Consider the following 13,096-nt stretch of genomic DNA (forward strand, 5'->3'; position numbering starts at 1 on the left):
CTTGCTTTCAAGTTTTGGCTTTCCATTTGATGTTATTGTGCTTTGTGAAACATGGTACCGACACGAACACGAAGTAATAACAGATCCCGGGTTACACAAGACACTACTTAAGTCGCTCAGTCAAGAATGGTGGAGGAGTACTTTTCATGGCCAGAGAAAGTTTTCAGTGTGATAAAATCGACGACTTTACGGCGGTCACGCCGGACTTTGAAATTTCGACTACCATTCATAACAAAAGTATATTTTCTGTTTTATATCGCCCTCCAGGCGGGAACGTGGCAAAGTTTTTTACATATATGGAAAACTTCTTATCCTGGATAAATGAACACAGTTATGAACTCGTCCTGGGAGGTGATATAAATATTAACATGTTGAACGAAACATAGCTACGTACCGATTTCAGTCGACTATTAGAAGCTAATGCATGTTTTAACACAATTACTGCTCCAACTCGCATTAGCAACGACTGTGAAAGTTTGCTTGATGTTTTTATTACAAACATTGAATCTCGGACTATTAACTCCGGAGTAATCAGCGCTCATATTAGTGATCATTTGCTAGTATTTCTTCTCTTGGAATCGTATGTCTCGGCTAAAGAACCGAAGCAGTGTCCCCCATTGACTATTCAAGATATTAATCCGTCTACACTTGAGAAGTTCGGTACAAAAATGCCAAAAATAAATTGGCTCGAGGTGTACAATCAGTCTGACGTAGATGCCGCGTACAAGACATTTCTGCGTCTTTTCAAAAAGGCTTACTCTGAATCTTTTCATCCTAAAACACTGAAGCCTAGAAAAGCTAGAAAACTTTGGATAACCAATGCACTTCTGAAACTAATCAAACAAAAAGATGCTCTATTCAAACGTTTTTTGGACACAAAAGACACATGCCATCTATCCAAATTTAAGATATTTCGAAATAAGTTAACTGTTACTCTCAGACAAGCCAAGAAAGATTACCTTCATAGTTTGTTTAATCCTGAAGCTATAAAGCGAACGGATATCACGATGAGAAACCTTAGCACAGTGCTTAACATTGGATGTCAGCATTTATAATTAATGGGGAACGTTCATCAGGCGTGCATTTAGCATGCGCTTTTAATAATTATCTTGTGTCTCTTGTATATAGTTTGCATGATCCACGCTCCGCTGAGTACCTCAATTCCAGAAATTGTGATAGTGCTTTTTTACTTCCAACTAGTGCCAAAGAAATTTATCTCACGTTCTCTGCTCTGCGAAATAGTAAAAACTGTGATATTGATGACCTGGAAATACGCCCCGTAAAACCCGTTTTAGATCTGACATTCCCAGTTCTTGAGCATGTGTATAATTTGTTCTTTGTAAACGGTATGTTTCCCAAGCGCATGCAGCTCGCAAAGGTTACAGTGCTCTTCAAAGCCGGTGATAAAAACAACCTGTCTAACTACAGACCAATATCCATTTTTCCTGTATTTTCAATATGCCTAGAAAAATTAATAACACTGAGAATGACCGCTTTCTGCGAAAAACACAATATTATTACTGACTGTCAGTTCGGTTTCCGAAAGAGTCGCTCGATAAAGTTAGCTCTACTAACACAAAAGGAACTAATACTACAAGCATTTGAGCAAAATTTAGTGACACTAGGCATTTTCATCGATTTTTCAAAGGCCTTTGACACAATTAACCACACCACTCTGCTAACAAAACTTGAAATTTACAGTTTCAGGGGCCCATTCCTTGGCTTAATCAAAAGCTATCTGCAGTTCAGGTGTCAGAGGATTTCAATAAATAACTCTATTTCCGACAACTTACCCATTCATTCTGGTGTACCTCAAGGAAGCATTCTTGGACCTTTGTTTTTTAATATTTACGTAAACGACATAATGAATATTGACACCACTGCTTGATTCATCATATACGCTGATGACACAAGTCTGTTCTTTACATCTGGTTGTGCAAGGGACCTGTTGGCTCTTGCGAACGCTGCTTTAAGTGAACTTAATCAATGGAGTTCATTGAATTCACTGTCTATAAATAAAAACAAGACAAAGGCTGTACTTTTTCAAAGTAAAAACAAAAATGCCCACATTGACGGCCATTTGCAAAGGGGTTCCTCGATTATTAACTTTGTGCCATCCATTAAATGCCTTGGGGTCGTATTTCAAGAAAACTTACTTTGGAATCTTTATACAGACTCAGTTGCTAACAAAATCGCTCGTGTTGTGGGAATACTAACGAAACTTCGATTTTTTCTTCCTTTAGGATCAAGAAACTGCTTTATAACTCTCTCTTCCTGTCCCATCTGAATTACTGTCATTTAGTCTGGGGAAACACCGCAATGTCTAACATCACAAAACTTCTTCTATTGCAGAAGAAGGCAGTGCGCGCTATCGCCGATTCTTCATATGACGCTCATACACAGCCTCTTTTCAACGCCCTTAATTTACAACTGGTCACCTCCATATATCATAGTATTTTACTCAAGCGTTTCACTACTGCGAAAACACAGAACACGAAATTTTTTTAGCATTTCTCTCTATTGACAATGAATTCTAACATTTACAACACACGTCACAGAGAAACATGGTACGTTCCTAAAGCACGCACTAACTACGGTCAACAAATGTTGCGCCACGCACTGCCATCTTTGTTAAACTCTTTAGAAACTCAATAGACACCTATCTCTCCTTTTAATGGGCTCATTGTGGATTCTTTTTTTTTTTTTTGCTCTGGTATACACTGACGCCATGAATGCTTAGCCAATTTTCTCTGCTTGTAAATAACTTATTATTTATAGATGTGAATTCCAAGGCTGTATTATTTGTATCATTTTATACTATTCATTTTCTGTAATATAATTTCTTGCAGCATTCTATTGTTGGTTTTTTTACCCTTATGCATTTCTGTTAAACAATGTTCACTGTAAACTGTATGTTTTCTGTAAACAAACAAACGTTCACTTTTTTTCTCGTTTATCCATTATTGTATGTTTGTGTTCTCTTTATTGTGCACAGTGCCATTTCTGTAGGGGGTACATACCCTGTCAAGCCGAATTCACTTGGCTTTTTGTCTGTACTCCTGTCATCTGCACATGTATAGATGCAAATAAACTTGAATTGAATTGAACTGAAAAGTTGTGAGATAACTATAATGGTGGGAAAGCTAGTTCCCCTCCCGACAACCTTCCTCCATCCGACTGCTGACTGTGTTGAGCTGTTTAACTGTTTAAATCTGCTTCCCCCACACTCCAATCGCATCTAACAAGCCGTGGATGTTGGCATTCAACAATGGCACTTCTATAACAAATTCAAAAAGGCAACACAGGCGACAAACGATACGCAAGCTCCACCAAGGCATCGCTTTGGTGGCCCCAAAAGGGGCCTTTTAAGTAATGCGAGAAGGTTGTCATGGCAGCCTCTCAGCTTGAGAAATCCAGAAGAAACACTGGGGCAAGATTGCCACAGGTATCTCGCCACATAAATCTCACTGGCTTGCACAAAAAAAAAACAAGTTCATTAACCTTGCTTGCTTTACACGAAGCTTGCCAGCATCCTTCTCCAAGGCATTCAGGTGCTCCACATACTGCAGCAGAAGGTCCCTCATGAAAACAAAGCCCCAGAGGGAAATTACCTGCATGGCCAGGCCCCTGCGAGGACAACCATGAGGCAGCCTGCCCTATCGCGTCATAGCTGCCATCATCGCCGTCGCTATCCGATGCAAGCACATTCATGATAATCACCTCATCATTTAGAAGTTATAATCATCAGTTAGAAGTTATATGTTTCTAATGTGTCGTCTGCATGTACAAACACTTCTGAACCCTGAAGCATCCTACTTGACTGCAGACAAAATTTCAGGCATCACTTCACCGGTGGGAGCTTCGCAGACTTTGCATAAGCCTGCCTCGGTGAAAGTATGCTTTCCTAAAGCAGTTCTATACCATATAAGCACTTACTTTGGACCGCACAAGAAATATAAACGGCACGGCTATCAATAGATTGATCTTCAAGCCTCATTCCTACCTGCTTGTCTGCGTGGCCATGTCCATCAACAAGACTAACTCATTCAGGAAGCAGCCACGATACATGACCTTAAAATTGGCAATCATGCTGGCGTCAATAGGCTGCAAGCCTGCCGTGCTGTTCGACGGCAGGAAAAAAACTTCCACACTTGAGAGCTTAGGCATGGAGTCGTGGGCACTACAATTATCAAGGATGAGTGCCACCTTCCTCTTAGATCACTCGATACGTTGATTGAACTCCAAGAGCCACTCACGAAAAAGTTCTTGTGTCAATTATGCCTTGTGGTTGTGATGGTAGCATAATGGTATCCTGGCAGCACCGCGGAAGCAGCGGCGATTTTTTTAATTTCCGAATGACGCCGTTCCCATCCATGTTGGCACACCAAAACACAGTGAGGCAAAGCTTGCTGTTTTTGCCACTTTTACACGTCTTCATTTGAGTACATGCATATTGGACAGCAACATCTGAAACAACAGTTCTGTTTCGTTGCCATTATATACACCAGTGTCCGTGTAGTTGTTGAGGATGTGGGGCAGCCTTTCCTCCACCCACTTCTGCTTCACCTCCACATCAAGCGAAGCTAGCTCGCCGGTGACGGTTTTGTAAACAATGCCGTGCCTCTCTTTGAAGCACTGTACCCAGCCGCTACACCTGACTATAAATCCACACTGTTGATGAGTTGAGTAAAGTGCTTCCCTTTTCTGGCCAGAATGGGCCCAGTGATGGGCAAGTTCATGGCACGTGTACTGAGAAACCACTCGTAGAAGGCCTCTTCCACTTCTTATAGGCACCTTGTCGAATTCGTTTGCGTCGGTTGCCTATCAAGCAGTTTTCTTTGTTGAACTTCTCTGCCAGGCAGATGATCGTCGATAATGTTGGTTACGATAGTCCATAATTCTTCATCAAGTCACACATTTTTTACCGTCCTTGTAGCCCTTCATAATACTGCACTCCCTTTCCCAATCTGGAGCAGTGCACTTTCTTTTCACGGGCAACATTGTGCATTGCCAATGATCAGCGGGCAAATCAGCCATCTCCCATTTCGGCGATGAGTCAAACGAGGCGGAGAAGCCATGTGGCCATGAACGACTTCAATGCAACCAACAAAGACAAGCACGAGCAGCCTAATCCGTTGGCACAACTGAGCAGAATGATCGGTTAGCGAGCAATCTGGCAGAGCAGTGATGTCAGCGCAGTTGGCGCGGTCCATTCGTGTTTAGGAGGGTGGTGTGGCATAGAGGAGTGGGCGCTATTAATGTTCGGAGGGGCGGAAAGCCAACAAGAGAGAGCTGTGCGAGGCTGGCGATGTGGAGAAGGCTGGAAAACAGGATCTATACTTTGAGCGCGTGGTGGCCATTGGGGTGGTGGGCAAGGGTGCAGCAACTTGAATTTCTCTTTTCTTTTCAAGGATTTTGTATTCCATTATGTTTTGACATGGACACCCAGCAGCCAGACTTCACCATTATAACCGCTAATACTGAATGAGGGCATTGTAGTAAGCGGGTCATTTCAGCAGAGAAAACATACAAAAGTTTACAGTGCAGCAGCTTCTAATTGCTATAACCAACATACTATTAAAATTGATATCATTATCCAAGGGTTCGACTGCAGCACTTTTTTTATCAAAAGCATAGGATGAAATGCATAGGTATAGTGGTAACATCCATCATAAATTGCAGATTGCCTGCAAGATTTTTACAAGTACTGGGTCACACTTGAACATGCATCACAGTAATGGATTGCAAGTTACTTTATGCCAAATGATATGTATAGATGGGTGCATAGCAAACATATGGCAAGTTCCCATGGTTAGGCCACAAGGACAGGCATTGCAGTAGTCGACTGGTCCATTGGACCCATACTCCCTAGTCTACCCAAAAGCATTCCTGTTGCAGTTTGGACTAGCAACTGCCTCCTGCTCCCTTTTGTTGTGCTAAGTGATGGGTTCTCAAAATGGGTTCTGCAGAACCCAGGGGTTCCACAGGCCCCTCCTGGGCTTCCAGGCGTGTTCAATTAAAGGAACATCCATTACACATGCCCGAGTGTCAAAATGCACATCACAGTGCGTAACCGAAACGCACGAACCACACAATAAATCCACCAGCAGCTTGTAGCCATCCAGCCTACGAAAATGGGCAGCACACTTAAGTTTTTGAATCTGAATCTTGGAGGCCGTAACTTACCACCATGCACATTTCTGCCATGTGTAGATAGGTGCCACTAGCTTGCGCGCTGACGTATTTGTCTGAGGATAAAAAAATAAATGCGCAGAGCAGCACAACCTAGTTGGTTCTCATATGGTAGATCAATGAGCGTGGAGTACCACAAATACGAGGTGCAAAAGAGCAAAATAGGCGCTTGCGCCCAACCAAAATTAAGCAGTGGAGTCCGCAACACGATAGTCATCAACGGAAATCGTACATGATATGTGACTGGCAGGAATGCCGGAATGCTTCGTGCCTAACTGTGCCCTTTTTATTTTTGCATTTATCCCCATGCATAACACCGCTTTGGCAACTGGCAGCTTGCCTTCATAACTGCGTAGTCACCATCCATACCGCAGTTTTGTCAACATTTCTTGCAGCAAATGGTAGTTTCACTTTAACTTGCAAGCAGGCATCGGCCGCATGCCTTCAGGACCTTCTGAACCGTCAGGTCACCGTCCATGAACACACCAACGGCAACTGCGTTTTGTCTCCAGCAGTTGTGACAAACAGTAGTTCCGCTTTGACTCAGTGCAAAGCCATTGAAGATTAAAGCACTGGCTATATCATGATGGACAGGCGATTTGTTGGCGGCCAGCTCACTGGCGCAAAAATAATCGAGATTTGCATGTGGTAGTGAAAAGCCCGTCTCAGATGAAGATATACATTGCGAAGGAACTCTCAAGACGACAAGAATTGCAGCTTTCAAACCACTCTTGTGCAAAATAGAAACATGCTTTGCTGATTCATTCAGTAAATAAAAGCGTGTTGACGTAATTAGCATTTGTTCATTGTTTTCTTGATACCCTTGATAATTCAACATTTGGTTAATTCTGATATTTTTTTTTTTCAGTCCCATCAAATCTAAATTAACAATGCTTTATGGTAGTCAAAGTAAAGTCGACACTAATTGTAAGACCTCTTGTCATGAAATGTTTAATTGTCCCAGTGTGATAAGCACTTAAAACTGTCATTCTTTCTTGGCATGTCTTGGCTGCGATGCTCTCGTCTTGGCTCATAATGATTACACCCAGTTTGTACCACGTTAGTTGCATGTTGCTGTCAAAATAGCCTGCCCAACTACACCATTGGCCCCAAATATGTTGCATGTTACGCCTAGCCTCTCTATTCGAGGGGGGTGGGGGGTGGGGGGGGTGATTTCTTGGCGCTTCATGGAGCTTAGCAGGCTTCCCTGGGAGCAACATGCTTGAGAACTGCTGCACTAAGTGAAACCCTCACCATTCATAACCCTGTGCCTGCTGCCCTGACTAAACATGGTACGTACAGATTTCCATTGCAAGGGGTAGAGGGGGCATCCATTGTAAGCCGCACTGGATGGACACCTCCCTGCGCACTTTCCAACCTGGAGCCTGGCTTCCCACATCCGTGCTGACCACTTGTCCACAAAGACAGCTCCTCTGCAGCACTCCTGGAGCAGCCACTGCAGGTCATTTTCATTAACACAATTAGATTGGTGTAGGAAGACATGAGAAACTTATGCCAAGATTACAACGGCAAAATCTAGCACATAGTGAGTTCAAGTAGAGCTGTTTATCAAACAGCAGAGTTAAGGATCTAAGCTTCACCCTCCTGGTTTTAAACGATACTGGGGCTTATTTAAATCTCCATGAAGCTAACCTGCATCCTAATCTCTATCTCTATCATAAGGCTCATTCAGCCTGTAATTGCTACCTTTTGACAGTTTTAAAAACACTACAGGAATCATAACGTAAAAAAACTATTCGCTTAGGGCAAGTATTGCTATGCAAATGTAAACACTAAAACATTGAAATCTATGCTACAATGTCAGTAAAACTTTGAGTAAACTTCTCCGCTGTATTGGATCCCCAGATACAAGTAGCCTATTCACAGCAGATTTTTACATCATTAGTGACATTAACCCTGTAGTACCAAGCACAGTTCCACAATCATTCCAGGAGAATTGGAACAACTTCACCATTATTTCCAGCCATGGAGAGAAAATTTCTTATTTGAGCTATACTTATTTAGTATGGTAATTCGAAACTTTGTTTATAACTATTATCAACTGAAATTTGATTCCTGCATATAAATATTTTTTAAATGTTACTTGAACTTTGTGTTAAGTTTTCCATGTGTAAATTATCATTTTGAGGCACCAAACTCAGCGTAGCATATATAATATGTTCGCCATTACAGGATTAAAATATGTATGTAGGCTGCTATGTTGTACACAAAGCGAGATTGCAAAATAGCTCTTCATATGACAGTACGTGGTTTGCTCACTTCAATGCAGCATCAGGAGCACAGGACCGATTTTTGCCACGTTGCCCATGAACCAGTGGGGAAAGCGGAATAAGCAAGTCCAACGAATCACCGCCTGTTCATCAAATGACGAGAATTCAAGCAAAGCTTCAGAGCTGCCTATCCGTGACCATCAGGTCCACATGGCCATCACACATGCTGCTAGTGCCAGAGCGCCAACAGTGCTGAGCCTGAACTATTAAAGCTTGTAATTGCACAATGCAAAGCAGCCAGACAGTAGAGGACAGGCGCTACGATCTACACATTTCAATTCTGTTATTACCAGCATTGAGGAAAAGGGTCCTATTCAGAACCACGCTAGGTCGCAGCACTAAGGCAACAATGGAGGATCATACTGCAACAACTACATCCACCCTTAAGGCTGCTCACCTGCTGCCAAAATAGACCACTTCACCACATCAATATATCCATATGTATGTTCAATACCTCATCTGGACTAGAGAATAGTTAGCCATCGTCAGCTTGGATGAAGGCTTCAATAAAAGGGAGCACTCAAATCTTGCGCCAAATGAAGGCTTTAATTACTTTTAATATTAATATGGCTCATGAGGCAGAAAATCCAGTGTAATTGTCGGCGTTGGCATGACCACTAATGGTCCAAAAGTAATTGAACCCTCGACTTTTGGTGGGAGGCCAATCCATGACCTTTGGCATTAATTTTGGCAAAGTTAATTAAGTTAGAGTTAAGGCATTTGGACCCACGACCTTTGGTGGGAGTCGAACCCACAAGCTCGCATTGTGCCATAATGTCTAAGCATCATCCGGTGGTCGCAATGCTTTCGTATTCATTCAAGTAGGGATAACCAAGTGCCCCTTGAATTTTTATGTATGTATGCTCTATCACAAATCATCACATACATTTAAAAAAACAGCATGATCTCACAGCATAATTAAGTTGAAAAAATAGTAGCGAATAGGAAGCAGTGTGCAGTAGCAGAAAGCTGCTTGAGCACCATGTGTTAAATACAGAGCACACAATATCCAACCTTGCACTTCTTCCAGGTTTTCAACAAAGTGCCTAGAAAGCTCTGTAAGATGGTGAATGTATGGGTACCTCTGTCATGTGCTTCACTAAAGCTGGCCTTCAGCTGCACCAAAAAGTGTAGCTTCATTAACACGAGAGCATCAAAGTGCTGGGCCACCTTGTCAGCAAAGAGGCCATTCAACCAAACTCTGACAAAGTTTCCACGGTACTCACCTTTCCTCGCACGCAATACTAAAGAAAGCGACAGAATCCATCTCACAATGACTGTCGACGGTAATGTGTTTGCACTGAATCAATATAGCGACCCAATGTACTGCCACTGCTGGAACAAGTTATGTACAAGGCGTGTCCAAGGTGTGACTACCCAGTGACCCAGGTAGGTGGGAAAACGGTTAGATACAAACACACATACAGACATACGCACACACATTATATACATAGCCCCAGAAAGTATGTGAAATAGCCTAACAATGCTAATGCATTAAAAAGTTGTGCAGCTTCCTGGGTATCACTTCTTATTTTTATTGCTTCATCAGGAACATAGCGACCATTGCAGCATCTCTTCACAAGCTGCTAACTTCTAGCATTCACTTCATGTAATCAGCCGAACGTAAAACTGCCTTTCAAGACGTTCAGTGGGGCCTGGCATCAGACCCTGTCCTGTGTCACTTTGATGAGCTTGCATCAATACTTCCACATACCAATGATAGAGGCCGCAGAATCAGCAGTGTCCTCTTGCAGTGCGACAGTTCTTCTGAGGAGAAAGCTGCTGCCTATGCTAGCCACACCTTGACCGCAGCGGAGCAACACTACACCCTCACTGAACCAGGATGCTTTTCTCTTGTTTGGTCAGTAGGGAAATTTCAGGCCCTACCCAGCACCTCCACCAGTTATGTAGGACTGTTGTTGAACTGGCAACTAGCGCTCTTGATTCTCTAAGCACACACAGCACACACCAAAGAAATCAACGAGAAGAATTGATGAGTGTGCAAAGATGTAAAGAGTGGTGGCATGGTGCAGAGTTAGAACACCGAGCTTCTAATCAGACAGGATGAATCCTGTTTTTGCAAAATATTTTTTTTCATTGATTATGCTTATTTTCAGCGTGTTTTGTGCATTTAGATAAAAACTTTAAAAATGCTGTTATTCGTATGTGCTGTTATTAAAGGGCGAATATCTGGTTCCCGTAGCTCTCGTTCATATTATGGAAACACAATTTGAATACAGTTGAACTAACGCATGAACCCACAATGCCATTTTTTTACCACTTATGAATGACCCGAATAAAAATTGCACATTAGCTTAGTAAACTTGAGGCAGTACATCCAACATACATGGCCGCTCAGAAATGATAGCTTTAGATTTAAATATTGCAGTTCACTATCTTATGAGGCTTCACATGTTAATTTCAGGTAGAGGCCTCTTTCTCTGAATTTCTTTTTGTCTATCCTATTTCTAGTTGGCTCTGCAGTATCAATGAACACTAAGTAATTATCAACGTAACAGAAAAAGCACTTTAGAACACTACTTGCATATTGGTGAATCAACCAGTCTACTAGGCTAAGCAAAATATCACTAAGAACTCGCGTTGGTTTGGGTCAATACATACACCAGATTTTTTTATAAAACGTTCTCATTCGAAGTAACGACTGTTGATTGCAGATAGAATTCCGAAAGCTCTAGAAACCCTTCCACCGAAGTCTTGCATTTGTTGGCAAGCTTATGTTCATCAATGTCCTTAATATAGCACTTTTTAACATACCTTAACATGGATTTATGTGGAAGAGAATAAGAAAGAGCAACATTTACACTGAAAACAAAACAGCCTTCACAGTTCTGCTTCATGAAAAATCTCTACAACTACTGTACCTAAGAACAGGGGAAAATGAACAGATACACTGCTTGTAAGTCATCCAAGTGTTTTTGTAAGAAACTAAATACAGCCCATTGCCAGGTTGACCTTAAAAATGGTTAAAATTGTGTAAATGGCATATTTATGACTCTTAATAATGAAAAACAGTTGCAATCTATATTTCTCGGCCATTTTTTACAGTTAGCACCAAGCCTCACATATTCAGGCAATTCAAAAGGTATAGAGCTGCAGCCTCCACATGCAAAGCATCTAAACTAGCATGCTTACTGTTTGTTCTGACGGACATTAGGAGTGTGGGAGGCAGCGCAATGAGGTAGCTACCATGGCCACGGTTTATTTAGGCCAGCCATCCATGGTGCCATGGGATCTCTGGAGCGGCCAACATCCAGCTGCTCAGGTCAAGCACACTGGCGTGTTCTATCTCGCGCTACATTCACGTGAGCCAACTTCTTTGTCGGCTGTGGAGGATATAGTCATGCCGCTACAAGAGCACCCTGATTCAATGCAATGGACTCATTGTCTGAGATGACCGCACACAGTCCTTGTGTGCACACGCAAAGAACTGCACAGTCCATTATTGGCAAGGTAATCCCCTTTTGTGGCAATGCATTCCACAAAGCGTGGTTGCAGTCCCTTTATCGAAAAATATCTGTTCATCACAAAGTTAAAAGTGCATCTTTGTAATGGAGGCACGAAAATGGAGGCATAAAAAAGAACAAGCACATCAGAATTACCTTTGAGTTGCCCTCCATCAAAAAAAACTTGGGTATCTTGAATGCCAATATTGTTATCCATGCATTGTAAGATGTGTTTCTCTTTGTTTTTGATATGTTGGCACTATTTGGATACTTCATGCAATTTCTGGGGGGCTATCTATGTGTGTATGTATCTAACCATTTTCCCGCCTACCTTAGTCACTAGGTAGTACATGGTCAAATGGTTACTGCAATGCATGAAACTGCTGTGCTGAGGCAACAAGAGTTCAAAAGCAACCATCGGACCAGCTTGGGTCACTGAGTATGGGCAGTGTCCGCATACATGCTGATCTTCAATGAAGCTCTTTCAGGTTGACTTGGGTCACTGTTTATGCGGGTCTGGGTAAGCACTGCTGTTGGAAGAAACTGAGTATGTGCCACTCAGTCAGCGCTGGTCTTCAATAAAAAAAGATAAATCAATTATGAGGTTTTGCGTGCCAAAACCACGATCTGATTATGAGGCACAATGTAGTGGGGGGGCTCCAGAATAATTTGGACCACCTGGGGTTCTATAATGTACACCTAAATCTAGGTAAGGTACACAGATGTTCTTACTTTACATCCCCATTGAAATGCAGCCGTCGTGGCTGGGATTTGATCCCGCGATCTCATACTTAGCAGCCCAACACAAAAGCCACTAAGCAACCATGGGTGGCCTTCAACAAACCTCTTTGATGCCAACTTCAGGAACTCGGTATGTCCCACTGGGAATGTGCCACTCTACAATGATGAAAAAGACCTCTTAGGTTTCTCCAATGCTGAATGGGACTGAACCAAAGTCACAAAGGTTCCTCAAGGACAGGAATTTGATGCACGAAGAGGCTGTCACACGAATACAGTGGGTATGTGCAGCTTTTCAATGAACGCCTTTCATGCCAAGGCTCTAGAGAGCTTCGCCATGAATGCACTGGGTATGTCCTGCTCTTCAATGAACCTCTCACCAACTTTGGTCACTCTGTATGTGCCACTAGG

The 13,096-nt window shown here is 42.4% G+C and overlaps 1 protein-coding gene across 6 annotated transcripts in view; it reads right to left on the minus strand.

Annotated features, from left to right (window-relative positions):
• Positions 1-13,096, minus strand: part of LOC135908303 (zinc finger protein 319-like) — a 62,478-nt gene that overhangs the window by 27,653 nt on the left and 21,729 nt on the right. For 3 of the 6 annotated variants that reach the window (XM_065440058.2, XM_065440056.2, XM_065440057.2), the window contains exon 3: positions 7,493-7,648. In XM_065440058.2, the coding sequence (XP_065296130.1) occupies positions 7,493-7,648 (156 nt within the window). Of the gene's footprint in view, positions 1-3,020; positions 3,067-7,492; positions 7,649-8,472; positions 8,567-13,096 lie in introns of those variants that run through there. The other 3 variants (XM_070541269.1, XM_070541267.1, XM_070541268.1) reach the window with 2 other exon arrangements.

Source organism: Dermacentor albipictus, chromosome 6 (assembly GCF_038994185.2).
Source record: "Dermacentor albipictus isolate Rhodes 1998 colony chromosome 6, USDA_Dalb.pri_finalv2, whole genome shotgun sequence".
Classification (NCBI taxonomy): Eukaryota; Metazoa; Arthropoda; class Arachnida; order Ixodida; family Ixodidae; genus Dermacentor; species Dermacentor albipictus.